This window comes from Falco punctatus (assembly GCF_963210335.1).
Source record: "Falco punctatus genome assembly, chromosome: 18".
Taxonomy (NCBI): Eukaryota; Metazoa; Chordata; class Aves; order Falconiformes; family Falconidae; genus Falco; species Falco punctatus.
In genome coordinates, this window is record NC_137598.1 from 3501896 (window position 1) to 3519242 (window position 17347).

The window sequence follows — 17347 nt, forward strand, 5'->3', positions numbered from 1 at the left end:
AGGGTGACGTGGACATGAGGAGGGGAGGGGGGGTTACAATGCGGGAGCACGGCCAGGCACATTTCTTCCTCTGCAGGGCTGATGAACACCCTGTGCCAGCAGCCTGGGACTCACTGCAGCACCCCTGCCTGGAGCAGGGCAGGCAAGATTCTCCCTTCAAGCAGCTCTCCGGGGAGAGGTCAGAGAGAGGAGTATCTCAGCGGGACAGACCCAGGCAGAGCCACCACCCCACCACCCACTGCCCGCAGCACCCGCAGGGACTGAGCAGGGACCTGCCACCCCACAGGCAGAGACACACAGACGTGACCGGCTGTGGGCGAGCTCCAGGTTTTGGTGGGGCCAGACCCACGCCCCCCACCCCACGCAGGTGTCTTACTGCAGTTGGCAGGTTCATCTGAGCCATCCACACAGTCGTTGTCCCGGTCGCACACCCAGACGCGGGGGATGCAGCGCTTGGTGATCGCGCACTGGAACTGGTTGGGGGCACAAGTCACCTCCGCTGCAGGAGGGAGAAGCAGAGTCAGGAGAGGCAGCAGGGCAGGCAGGGGTCTGCCAGCCACCATCCCACAGAGCACAGAGGCACGCAGCCACTCTGGGCATCACAAGTGTCTGGCCATGCTTGGTGACCACGTGCACGAGAAGGGAGGGGAGCGGAGCGCGGTGGTGGCCCCAGAGGACTTGACCAGCTGCAGGGACACAGGGCAGGAGGCACAAAATCCCTCAGGTGTGCAGCGGGCTCAGTGCAAATCCACAGCAAATACTGAACTTGCCACTCTGAGGGATTTAAGGATTTTGTTTCCACTAGGAAACAGAAGTGTGACAGCGGATAGCGGCTCTGTGCAGAGCAGAGGTAAGGAGAAAGCCCCATGCCCAGGAGCAGGACCACCCAGAAGCCAGCCGGCAGAGAAGCCGATACCCAAATACACAGATCTGATGCAGCACTGAACTCCTCACCCCTAATCGTACGTGCTCCCCATCCTTAACACGCTTAACAGGTCCCCACTTACGGCAGTCCTTCTCATCCTCGCCGTCACCGCAGTTGTCCTGACCATTGCAGCGGAAAATGCCGGGGATGCAGCGGTTGGTGTTGGTGCATTTGAACTGGCTGGGCAGACAGACGTGGATATCTGGGGAGGGAGGCAGCACGGTCAAAAGCTGACACGCTGCATCTCTGCTCTGCCGGGATGCTGCAGCCCTGCTGGGGTTTGAGGGTTGCGAGGGGATGTGGAGAACCTACCACAGTTGGCTTCATCTGAGTTGTCCTGGCAGTCGTTGTCACCATCACAGATGAAGGCTGGGTTGGTGCAGATCCCAGTGGAGCACTGGAACTGCCCTGGCCTGCATTTGAACTCGGCTGTGGGGTGGGTAAGACAGGGTGAAAGGTTTGCTCTGGGGAACATTTTCAGAGCAAACTTTAACCTCCCACTTTCTCCTCGGGGATCCTCAGCAGGGACTGAGCAACCAGCACCCAACCCTGGGCTCTGGTGCAGCGAAGGGGCAGCTCCGCTCCGAGAGCAGCAGGGGGGCAATACCCCACGCAGGGACAGTGTCTACCCCGCCGTTCTCCAAGCCCTTTAGTGGGGCAACCCCTGTTCCCACCAGAGCTGAGCGGGGAGCAGCAGCAGGGCTTTGGGGGACCAGCGCCAGGCTGACAGCACAGAGATGCCGTAGGGCTGGCAAGAGCCGGGCAGGGGGGCCGGGGTGCTGGGACACCGTGGGCTGTGGTCAGCCCCGCTCGGCACTCACGGCAGTCCTCCGGCTCATCTGAACGGTCCCCGCAGTCGTCCTCGGTGTCGCATTTCCACCAGAAAGGGATGCACTTGTCGTTCTTGCAGACAAACTGCAATGGGGAGAGAGACAAGCTGGTGAGGGTGGCTGGGAATGGGGAGGGAGGACCCCAGAGGGCTTTGTCCCCAGGGAACGCTGCCGAGGGCACCGATCTCTGTGCTGTCCCTTCCCAGGCGCCCCCAGGACACTCTGCCCTGACCCGGAGCAAGGCCTTAACCCTGAGCCCACCCTCCGCAGCCTCCGGAGCTGGAGGGATGGAGAGGAGCAGGCAGAAGATCGCTCCAGAGCCAGAGGGTCTCTGGCTCCCCAGGGCACCCCCGAACCACTGCAGTCTGTACGTGCTGGGAAGTGCCACAGGAGGGAGGTGCTGCCCGCACCTTCCGTGAGCTCCCCAGCACCAGCTGCGCCGCCCGAGGCGCTGGGACCTGGTGAAACCACCGCGGGAGGGATGCGCACCAGCACAGGCACACGGTTGCCACAGGGTGCATGTCCATGCAGGCAGGGGCGGGCAGGGGCAGGCAGGCTGTTACCTGGCTGGCCGTGCAGTTGGAGACGCAGGTTTTGCCATCGCTGCCCAAGTAGAAGTTGGTGGGACAAGCACACTTGTGCCCCCCGCCTGGCGAGAGGAGGCAGAGGTTGCTGCAGCCGGCGTTGTTGGTCTTACAGGGATGGTTGGGAACTGGGGAGAGCAGGGAGACAATCAGTCACACCAAGACAGGGGACCCTCAGGGCGGCACGTGAACCCCCAGCTGCGACACCCTCCTCGCCGCACACCGCCCTTCTGCACACCCTGCCCAACCTTTGCACATCGCCCCCAGCCCCAGCCTCCTGCCCAGGGCTGCTCTGCGCTGCCAGGACCACCCCAGCCCCGCAGCCCCTGCCCCACGGCTCACCATCGGGCTGGCGGTAGGGGTGGTAGATGTGGATGTCCATGGGGCGGTGCAGCGTGCTGATCAGCAGGGTCTTGTTGGCACCCGTAGTCTTGTGGGCCCGGTTGATGGACTTGGTCTCCCAGTCAGTCCAGTAAATGAAATCCTCAAAGAGGGTGAGCGCAAAGATGTGCGGGATGTCCTGGCTCAGTACTGCGAGGGGGAGCGGGCGGCTCAGCAAGGGGCTGCCCCACGCCACCCCTCCCTCAGCGCAGCCTTTCTGCAGGGACAGCTCAGCCAGGGAACACACCTTGTCCCCCGCTCAGAGGCACAGAGGAGCTGCCAGAGCTGGGGACCGTCTCCAGCAGCCCTGGCTCCTGCTCCTGAGACCAATCCAAAGCCCGCACCCCACAAAGGCCTGCTGGCACCCCAGGAGCCCCGGCGCGCTCTCACCCGTGTGCCGGTTGGAGCCATCCAGGCTGGCAAACTCGATGTAGTCCTCCCGCGCATCAGCCCAGTAGATCCGGCTGTTGATGTAGTCGAGGGTGAGGCCGTTGGGCCAAGTTATCTTGGTGTCGACGATGACACTGCGGTTGGTACCATCCATGCCAATCTTCCCGATGAGGGAGTGGTCCCCCCAGTCTGTCCAGTATAGGTAACTGGGGGTGAAAGAAGAGTAGAGGGAGGCTGACTTCAGCCCAAGCCACAGCAGCAGCCGCACTCTGCCCGTCATGCGGCTAAATCGAGGTGCCTGGGGCTGTGGGTGCAGGGCAGGGAGAAGCAGCCAGGTGTCCCGGTGGCAACGAGGGAAGGTCCCATCCCATCTCCCAGCCCCCAGGACTATGGCAAGACAGCAGCCCTCTCCCTGCACAGGGAAGGGTCCAGGTCCCCCAGGCTCTCACCCATTCTGCACATCCACCACCAGCGCCCGGGGCTCACGCAAGCCCGAGTTCACCAGCACGGTGCGGTAGGCGCCGTTGAGCTTTGACACCTCGATGGTGTCCCGACCTTTGTCGCACCAGTAGAGGTTGCCTCCCACCCAGTCCACAGCCAGCCCATCAGGGTTGCTGAGGCCAGTGCGGTGGAGAACCTGTTGGGAGAAAAAGAGACGGTGGGGCTGGACAGGGAGAGCCAGGTCCTGCCCTGGTCCCTCAGGGATGACAACATCCCCCCTTCCCCAGCACACTGCCCCCACTCCTGCCCAGCGCCCTTTCCTCACTCCTCTCTCCCCTCAGCCCTCCCTGCCCACTGCTTTGGGGCAGCCTGGAGCCAGCCTCTGATGAGGATGCTGCTGCAACACATCCCTGCAGCAACTGGGCTGATGCCCCGAGCCCAGTGATGACCCTACAGCAGGGCTTGTGCCCGCTTCCCCCGTGTCTGGGGGGGTCTGGGCCTCTTCAGGCAGCCGGGCAGGAGGTGGGTGAGGACCGAGGGTGCCCGAGGGGCTGCCTCAGCCCCCACCTGAACGTTGCTCCCGTTGATGTGCATGCGGCGGATCATGCTGCCCTGTGTGGTGACATCTGTCCAGTAGATCATCTGCTCCCGATAGTCGAAATCCAGAGCCACCGCATTGTTCAGCCCCTGGGAGAGAGGCAGAAGTGTTGAATGAGCCTTGCCTCCCAGCACTGGGTCGTGGGGGCTTTACAAATACCAGTGAGGCCCCAGCCTCAGCTCCCGGTCCCTGCAGCAGAGGAGTCACAAGCACCTACAGACAGCTGTCGTGCAGCCCCAACCGTATAAAGATCTGCTACCCAAGAGCTACTGTTTACACGTGACCTCCTGTATGCTCATAGTGGAAGCTGTTGCTTATACATGATCGACCACCTGCCTGGGAAGCCAAGAGCCCAAACCCCGAGGCCGCCAGGTCTCGTGCCCTGCAGGGCCCCTCTCCCACCCCAAACCCCTGGCCATGGGGGGCCCGTGCCCCCTCCTGCTCCCAGCTCCCCCCGCACCTGCTTGAGCAGCATGTAGTTGGAGCCATCCAGGTTGAGCTTCCTCAGGTAGTACCGGTTGGCAAAGATGAGGAAGGGCTCTTCATCTGCACGGGGAAACCACAACACACGTCAGGGAAGCACCGCTGGGACGTGGGCAGATCCCCTGAGGACCTGCCCCACTGCTTCCCAGCTCTCCTTCATGAGTTGGGTGCAGCTACTTCGCCTTGCGGAGCACTGTGACCGACTCCAATGCCAGCAGCATCACATGGTCACCAGAAGAGCATCCCTGACCCCCGAGTCCGCTCCTGGCTCTCACCTGTGACAGCTTTACAGCTGGTGGGGTTGTCAGGTTTGAGCTTGTAGCCGTCTATGCACAGGCACTTGTAGCTCCCCAGAGTGTTGATGCACTTCTGGCTGCAGGGGTAGGTGGTGGAGCACTCGTCGATGTCAATGCACGTCTTCCCATCGTCCTTCAGCCGGAACCCGGGATGGCATCTACACTGCAGGAGGCAACCCGGAGCTGTTAGACATATCCAGGGCCCGCACGCTGGGACGTGACAGGCATCACCATGGCACAAGCGGGCTCAGGCACAGCCACCTTGCAGACACAAGAGCAGCACACACAAGCATGGCCAAAAATGCCTGTGTGTGCACCCCCTGCCCAGCTGGCGCAGGACAGAAGAGTGTCTGTGGAGGAGGAAGGGAGCGCGAGAGCATCCCTCCGGCCAATCCTCCAAGCCCGTGGGCCCCTACCTTGTATCCAATCTTGAGGTCCTCACACTCCTGGGAACAGCCGCTCAGCTTCTTGTTGAGACACTCATTGATGAAGCAGTTGAGTTCATCCGAGCCGTCGGCGCAGTCGTTGTTGTTGTCGCAAAGCAGTGCCTCCGGGATGCACTTCCCGTTCTTGCAGAGGAAGAAGGAGTCGTTGCACTTGTTCTCTGCAGCAGGGCGGAGAGGAGGCGGCAGTGATCAGTGTGAGGCAGCCGGGCAGCCCCGCTCCCGGCCGCGGCCTCCGCCGGTACCTGGGCTGGTGCAGCGTGGGTTCTTGGGTGCCTCGTCCGAGTGGTCATGGCAGTCAAACTCGCCGTCGCACTCCCACTGCCTGTTGCTGAGGCAGCGGCCGTTGGCGCAGCGGAACTCGTGGGGGCCGCAGGTGGGGTACTCTGCGGGAGGGCAGCAGGCTCAGGCGGTGCAGCCCACAGAACGGGGGCACCGCGGCGGCTGGGCTGCACGGAGCCATGGCACGGGTGCCCAGACCCCTCTGCAGTGCGCCTGGGGATGGGGCTGCGCTGCAGGGGCCGAGGAGGTGGCACACACGGGCGGGTTTGGATCTCTCCAAAACCGCTCTGTGCCAGGGCAGATGCCCTGCACAGCAGGGCTGCGGGGAGAGCTCTCCTGTGGCTCTCCAGCACCGAACCCTCCTACCCCCCCTCTCCTGGCTCCCCCTCCCCCTGCTCTCAGGCCAGACCACCCCTGAACGACGGAGACCCTTCCAGGGTCTTGTCTCAAAGCCCAGAGGACCCAGCGTGGCTGCCAGGGCCTGTGCCACAGGAGATAAAGCCCCTGCTGTCCTCGCTGGCCCTGCAGACACCCACCACACTCCGGGGACTCATCTGAGCCGTCACCGCAGTCATCGTCGTGGTCGCAGACAAAGTGCTTGGGAATGCACTGGCGGTTTCTGCACATGAACTCCCGCTCGTCGCATGTGTTGTTGTACACTGCAACGAGGCATCGCTGTCAGCCCCTCGCCAGACCACATGCTCTCCTGCCTGCTCCCCAAGCCCTTTGTCTTGGGGTGCTGGGGACAAGAGCTGAGGCACAGCCCAGCCGGGGCAGGGACTCCCACTCCTTCACTCCCAGCCTGAGCCCAGGTCTGTGCCCTTGTCCTGTGGCCGTGACCAGCACCCAGGCAACGTGGTGCCTTTGGCTACTGCTCTGCGGGACGATGCTCCTCCTCTCCTCACAGTCACAGAAAGGCACCCAAATGTCCCCGTGTCCAGGTCTGCTGTGACCACAGCACTGCAGCTTCCTCCTGCAAGCCTGGCAGGGAAGCGGCCAGGACAAGGCATCCCACCTGCTACCGACAGGGACCCCGGGGAGTGGGGCTAGCCCCCCTGGCAGCTCTGCCTGCACTGCACTGCTCTTCTCCTGCCCTGGCCCCCCACCACAGCCAGCCCCCTGGGGACTCACAGCAGCCAGCAGCGAGGGTCTCATCAGCTCCGTCCGCACAGTCCTTGTCTCCATCACAGAGCCAGCGCTCCGGCACGCACACGTAGGTGCCTGGGCACTGGAAGGATCCCGTGCTGCAGGTGGTCAGCCCTGGGGAAGGGAGAAGCAGGAAGGCCGGTCACCCCCACGGCTGGAAAACCGGCACTCCTGGGCTACGTGCCCCCACACCTCAGGGGCCCCGAGATACAGAGTGCAGGAGAGCAGCGAGGACCACAGCACAGGAGAGCAAGGGTGGGAGAAGAGATGGGCAGAGGCAGGAGTACACAGAGATGGAGCAGCACCACAGGCGGGGACTGGGAGAGGTCAGGGGGGCTGGAGCAGACTCACGGCAGCGGCTGTCCTCATCAGAGCCATCCCCGCAGTCGTCTGCCCCATCACACACCCACAGCTTGGAGATGCAGCGGTGGTTGTTGCACTCAAACTGCACGGGGTAGCAGAACTTGTCTGGGAGAAGAGGAGAGGAGGGGTCAGGGCTAGGGCGAGGGGGGGGAAGGACATGGCAGCAGAGCACAGCCAGGCTGGGCCAGCTGGCCTCCAGGGCTGGAGCCCAGGGTGGTGCTGGGGCTACTGCGGCAGTGCCCACACGCCGTGCTGATGGGCACTGCAGCTGCAGGACGGGTGGGGGATTCACCCTTCTGGAGGGCTGGGGAGATTCCCCAGTTCCTGAGCACCATTTGGGGTTTGTTGAAGGAGGTTGGAACTAAAAACATAACTCAAGCGAGCCGCAACTGGCCACCTTCAAAATGACCACGGACACTCGTGCATGTGCTGAGCAAAAAAATGCACAAGGACACGTGCATTGGACACAGTTAAAAGCCCAAGCTCATGGAATAGGACCACTGCGGGGGGGGGCGGGAAATCTGGAGTCTGGTCCTCGGCAAAGAGATGTCAGAGAGAGGAGAGAGTCCTGCCTTCCCTCCAGCACGCCTGTGCTTGTCACCCCATGCTATTGCCCCCAAGTCCCTTGCTCTCCCCACCCTGCCGCTCACTGCAGTGAGTCTCGTCTTCTCCATTCTCGCAGTCGTCCTCCTTGTCGCAGGTCCAAGTCATGGGGATGCACCTCCCGCTCGGGCAGGCGAAGTAATTGGCCGGACACTTGGGTTTCCTCCCGCCTGCTTTGTGAAGGAATCGTAAGGGTGGTGGCAGGGACATGTCCTGCCTCCTCCCAACCCACAGCTGCCCCACTCCGAAGCTCCGATTCCTCCCTCAAAGCCCCCTGTGATCGCACATCAACCAGCGCCCTGCAGCACCCTCCGTGCAGGAGCTGCGCAGGCAAAGGGTGACGGTCCCACTGCGCAAACAAAGCGTCCGCCGCCCACACAGACCCCCAAGGGGAGCACCCGGCCAGAGGGTCGGCGTGATGTCCCTGCTCTCCCCCGGCCCACCCTGCTCTCCTCTCCCCGCTCTCACCCGGGCAGTTGCGCTCATCTGAGTAGTCTCCACAGTCGTTTGCTCCATCGCACACCCAGCTCGGAGCGTAGCACAGCGAGGTGTGTTCGCACTTCTGGAACGTGGTGCCCTTCACCCCCAGCTTGAAATAGCTGCTGCAGTCCGTGGCGGCTGCAAGGAACCACACCAGAAGCCCCGGGTGACGGGTGCTGCTTGCCATCAGTAGAGCCCTTCGGTCCAGCTCCCATCGTGCGGCACAAGCCCTCACCCCACTGCTGACAGCCCTTCCCCGCCCCCCTCCAGGCAGCAGTGAGCTGACCCTGCCTTGCGTGTGGGACCACGTTAAACAGGAGGTGCCAAGCCCAGCGCGGGGGGCTGCAGTGATGGGCTGGGGCTGCTTCCAGCCAGTGGGCTAACCTGGGCTGGCCCCTGCCGGCGGGATGGCAGCCAGGGCCCTTCTCCCTCCCCAGTTCAGCAGAAGTCCCAAAGACTGAAACAAGGTGCAGGGGGGGCCCAGGCCCCTGCCCACCAGACACAGAGGGCAGGAGCACCTCCAGAGCTACAGCGGGGCAGAGCTGGGGAGGCAGCAGGGAACACGGGACAGCAGCTGGGGCACTCACTGCAGTTCATTTCATCTGAAGCATCCTCGCAATCGATGAACTGGTTACAGCGGCTCGAATTCCCAATGCAGCTCCCATCTCGGCAGCGAAACTCAGTAGCAGCGCAGCTGGTTTCTGCAAGGGGGAAGCCCCCGCAGCGGGTCAGGCTCGGCTGGGGGACCCAGTGTGTACAGCCACCCCACAGCCCCCAGTCGTGCTGTGGAATTGCATGCATGAATGTAGACCCGCTGCCCGGCACCGCTATGGACCGCCCGATCCTGTACCCCCAGCTCTTGTCCCCTCCTGGCTGAGGGGAGCCCGGGACCCTCCTCCGGCTCACGGACTCTGCCCGGCAGCCTGAGCTCATCTCCCGAGCTGGCCTGCCGCTGGCCGGCCTGGATGGGCTCTGGGAGGCTCCTGACCTCCCCCGCTGGTTCTGAACCACGCAGACAGGCTGATGCTGCCCTTGGGTGCCCTTTTCTCAGGAGCACGGGAGCAGTGAGGAACAGCAACACTGCGCCTCGCTATCGCCTTGCGTTGCTCCTGGGTGCCAAACCACGGCTCTCGGGAGGCCCTGGGTGCTGCACGGCTCTGCTCGGGAGTCCTTCCCAGCTGTCAGGGAGCGTGCTTTACAAAGCAGTCTGTGGCGTAAGCAGCACAAGTAGGATTTAGACCTTGACTCCCTGTTAAGCCCCAGCTCTGCTCTGATCCTGTCAAGCTGAAGGTAACTCCTTCCTGAAGCCTCTGTCCCTGTCCCAGACAGCTGACGGAGCCCTGGCAAGGGCTGGCTGGGAGCCAGACAGCCTGCTTACTGTTACACGGCACTTCGTCTGAATTGTCCCCGCAGTCATCCACGCCATTGCACCAGTAGCGGCTGGCGATGCAGCGCCCGTTCATGCAGTGCAGGTAACCCTTCTTGCACTTGCGGCTGCCTGCGAGGGAGGAGGAGGAGGAGGAGGAAGAGGTGAGCGCGAGGGGAGGGCTGGCACCCCCGTGTGTCTCAGCTCCTCAGGGACCCTTCAGCAAGGGAAGAAACTACAGAGGCAGGGCGAGGAAGGAGGCTCCCTCGTGCTGTGCTGGCAGCATCGCAGGGTTAAGCTTGGTCTTTGCCCAGCAGAGACCCCTCGCAGCAGAGGAGCGAGGGTTGCTGTTAGAGGGAGGGTGCTGCAGCCCTCACTGCATCAGCTCAAGGTGTCCCACTCTCCAGCCTGCCCCCCAAAACTGGAAAAGGTGGGGAGTCCTTAAAGCCTGCCTGCGAACACCCAAGGGACACAAGAAGACACCCAGGAGTCGCGGCTGCCTTTGCCGAACAGAGCAGACGGCTCGAGCAGGGTGCCTGTGTGTGCTGGGGGGTGCGCGTGCGTGTTTGAGCAAAGCAGCAAGAGGAGGAACCTTACTGCAGTAGGACTGCTTCTCATCCGACTTGTCCTTGCAGTGGACCACGCCATCGCAGGTCCGACTGAAGTCAATGCAGTCGCCATTCCCACACTCAAACTCGTCGTGCACGTTGCAGGTGGAATTCAGGGCTGGGGAGGGCACGGGGAACGTCAGCTCTGCCAGGCTGAGACCGGCCTCTCCTCCCCTTCCCATCCCCATCAGCTCCCGCTTCCACCTCCCCTCCACCTTTGCAGGTGAAATCCTCCTGCAAGACGCGCTCGCCACGGCAGGAGCAGTTGACGTGTCCTTTGGGCGTGAGCAGGCAGAGATCCTGACAGCCGCCGTTGTTCACCCTGCACGGGGACAGCTCGCCTAGGAGAGATGGAGAGCAGTCACGCTGGGAACAGCCTCAGCCGTGCCTTCCCCTTGACCCCCCTGCTGGGGAGAGGAAAAGCAGGGGTTCCCCCCAGGGGCTCCAGATGGGGCGAGGGGGATGCCTGGGGTTGGGAGCATCCAGTCTCCAAGGAGATGCCCTGGGAAGAGCGTAAATGGGGCATACCCTCTCTCTCCAGCCTGCACAGGGTCTGGGGACAGGCCTTGGCGCAAGGGTCCCTAAGGGGCAACGACAGCCAGGAAGGATGGTGGGGTGGGTTCCCCCTTCCCCTGGCCTGCGGCCAGGGTGGAAGATCAGCGCTGTTGGGCAGGGGGCTGAGCTGCCCGAGACGGGGGGCAGGGGTCTGGCAGAGGCAGGGGAGCAGGGGCCTGTGGTGCTGAGGCTGCGGGTGATGGGGAGCATCCTTACAGCTGTCGGTGTCGTTGGCCACGGCAATGATGCCCATGGGCTGCTGGGGGATGTCAACACGCAGCAGCTTCATGTCGGTGCCCACGTACTTGTTGGCTCGTTGCACAGCCCTGCGTACCCAGTCCGTCCAGAAGATGTAATCGCCGTAGACAGCCAGGCCAAAGGGGTGCACGGGCTCCGATTTCAGGATCACCTGCCGGACATTGGCAAACCGCAAGCATGGGAGAACCTGGCTGTGGGACGCAGCCCCAGCACCACCCCAAATGCTCACCCCCCCCACGCCCCAGAACAGCTCTGCTTTCCTCTGACAACGCGCCACCCCCTCATTTCGACACTCGCCGCTCCCCACCCCCGCTGCTGGAGCCAGGTCTCGACTCACGTGGCGGTGGGAGCCATCGTATTCACAGCGTTCGATTTTGTCCAGCGTGGCATCAGAGAAGTAGATCTTCTCAGCCTTGTGGTCAATGGCCAGCCCATTGGGTGTCCGTATGTCCTGGTCAATGATGATGAGGACATTGGCACCAGAGAGGGTGGCACGCATGATGCTGGGGTGCTGCTCATTCCAGTTGGTCCAGAACATCAGGCTGGAAGGGGAGAGACATGCGATGCTTTTGCAGCCCCAGCTCTCTGCTCAGCCCACCCTTCTGTTGCTGTGGGGCTTCCGGGGACTTTGGGATGGGATGGGACATTGTCCCAGTATAAAAAGGGGTGGGAGGGGGATGAATGAGGCCACTGCAGCCAGCTGGGAAACACGGTACCCCGTGACACCAGCCAGCCAGAGAAGGGGACAGGGTTTCTGTCTTTGCTTTGGGATACTGAAGGATGTGTGGGGAGGGAGGGCACTGCGCCTTTCCTCCCTGGGGTCCAGTACTCTGTGCTGGGAACCAGTGCTTCCTCCCCAGTGGAGAGGTGTCTGCCTGGATGCTGGCCCTGGAACCATGGGGACCCCCAGGCGGGCTGGCTGGACCAGCGATGGCCACTCACTTCTGGCACTCGTCCAGCACGAAGGCCCGGGGGTGATCATCCCCCGACATGGTGATCACGGTCTCCCTCTCGAAAGCCCCCAGGCGGCTCTGGTCCACGGTGTGGCGGGTGATGGTGGAGGTGGTGTAGCTTGTCCAGTACAGCGTGTCCCAGCCTCGGTGGTACGCCAGCCCCTCCACCGAGCCCACGTCTGCAGGAGTGGAGGACAGACAAGGGTCACATCCAGCCTGTGCTCCTGCAAGGCTGCCCGGCTCACTCCGCACGCCCTGCGCAGACCGTGACACTTGGACACAGCTTCTTGGGCAGCCTGAAGTTATTGTTTTTAATTACACCCCCCAAAAAATCCCTCAGAGGCCCCAGCCACTTGCCAACACTGCGCCAACGCAGCAGCACCTAAGGGGGCTCAGCAGAGCCCAGCTGATGCTGGGGCTGACAGGTGAGCTGAGACCCCAGGAGGCTTTAGGGACCTCCTGGGCAGACCTCTGCCACCCACCAGGTAATGACACTTCCCTGCAGTAAGGCTGAGTGATGTTCACCTATGATGAAACAAGGACTGGAACTTGGCTTTCAAGCTCATGCTCATCACCTCCCCTGTGCTGGCTGGACCTCGCTCTGGGTCCCCCACCCCCACGGCAGCGGCGCTGGGAGGGGAAGGGTCTCCCTCTGCCAGGGGAGAGCTGAAGCCCAGAGGCACAAAGTGACAAGATGAAGACTTGTGGCTGACCAGGAGACCTTCCCTCCAGCTCCCAGGCCAGGAACTCAAACTGTACACCCGTCCTTCCTCCCTCGTTAACGATCAGCAAAAGGTTTAATGAACCGGCTATGAGAGATGGGCCCTGCTGTCCTGATCTCAGTGATAACAGCTACCCCAAGTGCCAAATGTAAATACACTCATTAGCGAGCACATCTATAACCCTTGCTGGAGGTGCTCCCCAGTGACGCAGAGCAACAGACTTCTCAGCTGCTGCAGGAGCCAATAAACCCGACGAGTGCAAACCGAGGGCTGGAGGTGCAGACGGGGCGCGGAGCAGCAAGGTTTGCTCAGGCTCAACGGGTCTGTCTTGGAAGTCAAATGCAAACAGAGAGCAGATCCCAAGTTTGCTGCAGTGCCTTGTTTCTAGAGCAATGCATACCCATGTGCACGCCCGAGCCTCGTGATACGCTCTCCTTGCCAGGACGAGCTCTGCAGCCCGCTCCTGACACTTGCGTCCTCTACCACAGGCTGCTGCCTCTTGCAGAGGCTCCAACAGAAAGCTCACAGCTGAACCCTTCACAGCTGCCACTCAAAACGCCTCTCAAAAACACCCAAAAATGTTGATCGAGAAAAGTAATAAAAGCCCTTGGGTGAGGAAGGAGGGCGGTCAGGGAGAGGTGGTGGTGGAGAACAGAGAAGAGGGGTCTGAGGGCAGAAGCACAGGGGGGGAAACCCTGCGACACTCACTCTCCACAATGGTCTTGCGCCCCGTGCCGTCGTCATTGATCTGCTGGATGTTGCCAAAGTGGATGTCGCTGTAGAATATGCGGTTGCTGCCCTTGGAGCCGTAGCGGTAGTCAAAGGCCAGGGCAATGACATTCTTCATGTGCTCCGCATCCTCGAAGGGCTTGATGGGTGCATTGAGGTTGTTCTCGTCGGACAGGTGGATGCTCTTGAGGATGGTGCGCTCTGAATACAGCAGGTAGCCATCGTAGTCCCGGCAGCTCACCCCGTCCTCAGACAGCATGCCGTGGGCGCAGGCGCACGTCCTCTGCCCGTTGCCCCGGAACAGGCAGAGCTGCTGGCAGCCCCCGTTGCTCTGGGCGCAGATGTTGGTGCCTGAGGAGGAAAGGGGGGATTGCTGGAGGGACTGGGCTCTGTGCGGAAGGATGCTGCCGCTCGGCTGCTTTTCACCCCTCCCCACTCCCAGAGGAAGCTGGAAAAGAAACGGGCTCAGCCCAGGGCACGGCACGGTTCTTTGACGAGGACACAGTGGCCCAGTTGTTTCCATCCCCCTCCTGCCCCTGCCTGCTGCGGGAGCCCAGCGCGGGTGGCTGTGGGTGCTCGGCAGCACGGCGCGAGGGGCTGACACCCCGCTCCTGCACGCACCCTTCTGCCTGGCCCGGTTGAAGACTTTGATGTCCTTGAGCTGCACGCCGATCCCCGTCCGCAGGGACACCGACTCGGTGGCGTTGTCCTTGTTGCCTCTTTTGATGGAGCCATTCGCGTGAGTCCTAAGAAAGGACAGACACTCAGGAACTGACGGGGGGCCCACCCCAGCAGCACCCTGCGGCAGGACCCACCTCCGCCACCTTCCCCACAGCACCCACCAGCTCCCCCCACCCTCCCACACCACCGATGTCCGGGGCACCCCAGCAGCGCCGGACCCCTCGGGCACTGTACCTGTCACTCCAGTAAATGTACTCCTCGAAGACTGACACTGAGAACATGTCCATGTTGTTGCTGGACAGGACAACCTCTCGGTTTTCACCCGTCTCCAGGTCGATCCGTTCAATCTTGTCTGTCCGGGCATCGCACCAGTAAAGCTTCCCATCCTGAGGGGATGAGAAAGCATCCCAGTCAGCCAGGGAGCAACGCGCCGGGCTGGCACCAAGGCACCCTCTGCACCTCCCACCATGTCCGGCAGAAGGTCCCAGCACAGGATGACCACCCTGGACAACCCTCCCTGCACAGAGGGGGGCTCTGGGGAGCGAGCCGTGTCCCTGGCAGCCCCACCGGGAGGGTCACGGCTGCAGGGACCCTTGGGACCGGCACGTTCCCTGCCAGGCCCCAGCGCGGCACCATCCCCCAGCTGGTGGCTGTACCTCGTAGTCGACGGAGATCCCATTGGGCCAACTGATGCTGACGTTCACCAGCACCATCCGCTCGGTGCCGTCCAGGCGCGACCGTTCGATGCGGGGGTACTGCCCCCACTCCGTCCAGAACAGGTACCTGCAGGGGACAGCGGGGACGTGACCACGGGGCTGGCCAGAAGCAGCATCCTTGGGCATTTTGGCCATCGGAGCAGAGAAAAAAACCCTCGCTCCCTCATCCCTTTACACTGGGGCCCCAGTCCAGTCCCCCGGTGACCTGCCAGCCTCCTGGCCGCTGCGTGCTTGCAGACCGTGCTGCAGCTGGGGAAAGGGGTGCTCCGCTGCAGATGGATGCAGCCCCGAGACCAGCCTGTGTGCCAGGGACATAAGGTGTCCATCCCTCCTGGACCCAAACCACTCTTCTCTCCCTGTGGCTCCATCCAAAGCTGGAGCCGGTCTGGGCGCACTCCAGTTGGATGTCCTGAGGTGCTGGCACTCACAAAGTCACAGGGAGCTCCCAGGAAGCTCAGCCCATCAGTGAAACCGTGTTAAACCCAACTGCTTTGGACACCAGGGGCTGGTCCCTTGGTGTGCCAGGAGACCTACAAGTTCTTCTCCACTGCGTGCAAACTGCACGGTTCTGCTGGGAGGGTGCCAGGGGTCTCTGCTGTGTGCCCACCCCGTCCCTGGGCAGCTTTGTGCGGTGTCTCACCCCTTCTCCGGATGGACCGTGATGGCCCGTGGCTTGTCCAGCCCCTGCGAGATGACCACGTAGCGGAAGGACCCGTTCAGCCTGGCCACCTCGATGACGTCAAAACCTTGGTCCGTCCAGTAGATGTTTCCTTCAGAGAGGGGATGGTGAACACCCACCCGAGCCCCGCTCTCCTGCTACCCACCCGCTCCTCCCTGCTCCGGAGCCCCGTCTCACCAGCAATCCAGTCCACGGCGATGCCCTCCACACGGCCAATGCCATTGGTGACCACATCCTCCCGCCACGTCTGGTCCCGCTTGGCTCGGCTAATGGTGCTCAGACCCATGTCCACCCAGTAAATCGTGTCGTTCTCTGAGAGGGGCCAGGCAGGAGAGCAGGTGTCAGCGACCACCTCCAAGTCACCCCAAGGGTGGCACAGACCCGGGCTGAGCCGCCCCCCAGGGCCCTGGCGTGGGGACCCGAAACCCTCCCTCGCCCGGAGCTGCCAAGGGGAGATGCTCTACAGCAGAGCAGTGCCAGAGGAGGGTCCAGTGATGGTCCCCCTCGCATTCCCCCTCTGTGACCATTCTGGCCCTGCTGTCCTGCTCCCAGCCCCCACATCACCTGCATGGAAGTCGATCCCCACGGCCAGGGAGGTCCCCGATACGGGCACGAGAGCATCTGACTTGTCGTTGGGGTCCAGGGGAATGCCACGGATCCCCTCATGGACCGAATACAGGAGGAAGGAGCCGACACCTGCGACACAGATGCGGGGGCAGTCAGATGCGTCACACAAACCACACACTGTCCCTTCAACAGAGAACCACAACTCACGGAAAACTGCAACAGCAGCTCCGTGGAGGAGTACAAGCCTGGCGGGGCTGGTGGGAGGGCTCGACCCTGCTGTGACAGCAGCACCACAAGTCTCTGGCCTAGACAGATGGTCCAGGACAGCAGAGGAGCAGGCAGGGCAGGGCTGAACTGAGCTGGCTGGACCTGCCGGCAGGCTCTGCGGCTGCCTGAAGCATCTCTGCACAGGCAGCTCCTACGCCCACCCCGAGGCTGACGCATGTGAGACGTGGGCTGGCAGCGCAAGCGGCAGCTCCGCCGGCAGCTGGGGAGGTGGCAGGGGAGGCAGTCCTGCCGGACACCGAGTGCCTGATATTGCCCACGGTGCTTGTGGCCAGGGGGTGACATGCTTGCGTGGGCAGCACGTGCCTGGTACGCTGCAAAGGCTACGCAGCACCGTGGTTTCTCACGGAGGGAGGGATGCCCCTGCTTCACTTGGGTCCCCATGCGAGGCAGGACTAACTGGGCTGAACATAAGGAGCAAACTTCTCGGTGAGCGGGACGGGATGGCTTTCACTGCCACACCGGCTAGGGGAAGGAATGGCGAACCTCGTGGAAAGAGGGCAGGGAAGAACCCGCTCCAAACCCAGCACGGACATAGTCAGGGATGATGTTTTTGATGGCTGGGGCAGGAACCCACCAACAGCCACAAAGCCCTTCCCGGCTCTGCTCTGCGGAGGGGCTGCGCTCCGGCTGGCCCTGCCCAGACCTCCCTGGAGGCTGCGAGCCCCACATCCAACATCTGACCTGCTCAGGGGGCCCTGACCCACAGCAGCGCAGGGGAGGCACGAGCAAGGCCCCTTTCCAGAGCCACCTCCGCTCCCGAGCGCTGGCAAAGCCTCTGCGCTGCATCTGGGTCAGGGCAGCGCTTGTTATTCAGTCCCTGCCCTGACCCAGATGGTGCAGCAGCTCTGCCAGCCCCCTCCCAAAACACCAAGAACATTTTGCACACAAACAGCCTTTCAGAGGACCTGGCAGTGACCGGGGAGCCGGGGAGGGGGGGGGGGGGGGGGCTCTTCCCTCCCAAGGGAGATGGTGGCAAACCA

At 62.6% G+C, this 17347-nt stretch overlaps 1 protein-coding gene across 3 annotated transcripts in view; it reads right to left on the reverse strand.

Moving 5' to 3' along the window:
• Nucleotides 1-17347, reverse strand: part of LRP1 (LDL receptor related protein 1) — an 89435-nt gene that overhangs the window by 11208 nt on the left and 60880 nt on the right. For 2 of the 3 annotated variants that reach the window (XM_080369073.1, XM_080369071.1), the window contains 32 exons: nt 16077-16208; nt 15690-15824; nt 15474-15603; nt 14774-14900; nt 14352-14503; nt 14058-14182; nt 13416-13787; nt 11975-12164; nt 11370-11574; nt 10991-11183; nt 10435-10560; nt 10209-10337; nt 9624-9743; nt 8833-8946; nt 8234-8383; nt 7801-7935; nt 7151-7267; nt 6785-6913; nt 6190-6312; nt 5617-5757; nt 5345-5532; nt 4908-5091; nt 4610-4695; nt 4119-4238; nt 3560-3747; nt 3111-3316; nt 2682-2870; nt 2319-2467; nt 1747-1840; nt 1238-1354; nt 1008-1127; nt 377-499 (listed from right to left, as the gene is read on the reverse strand). In XM_080369073.1, coding sequence (XP_080225199.1) covers nt 377-499; nt 1008-1127; nt 1238-1354; nt 1747-1840; nt 2319-2467; nt 2682-2870; nt 3111-3316; nt 3560-3747; nt 4119-4238; nt 4610-4695; nt 4908-5091; nt 5345-5532; nt 5617-5757; nt 6190-6312; nt 6785-6913; nt 7151-7267; nt 7801-7935; nt 8234-8383; nt 8833-8946; nt 9624-9743; nt 10209-10337; nt 10435-10560; nt 10991-11183; nt 11370-11574; nt 11975-12164; nt 13416-13787; nt 14058-14182; nt 14352-14503; nt 14774-14900; nt 15474-15603; nt 15690-15824; nt 16077-16208 — 4809 coding nt within the window. The remainder of the gene's footprint in view (nt 1-376; nt 500-1007; nt 1128-1237; nt 1355-1746; nt 1841-2318; nt 2468-2681; nt 2871-3110; nt 3317-3559; nt 3748-4118; nt 4239-4609; nt 4696-4907; nt 5092-5344; nt 5533-5616; nt 5758-6189; nt 6313-6784; nt 6914-7150; nt 7268-7800; nt 7936-8233; nt 8384-8832; nt 8947-9623; nt 9744-10208; nt 10338-10434; nt 10561-10990; nt 11184-11369; nt 11575-11974; nt 12165-13415; nt 13788-14057; nt 14183-14351; nt 14504-14773; nt 14901-15473; nt 15604-15689; nt 15825-16076; nt 16209-17347) is intronic. The other variant, XM_080369072.1, reaches the window with a different exon arrangement.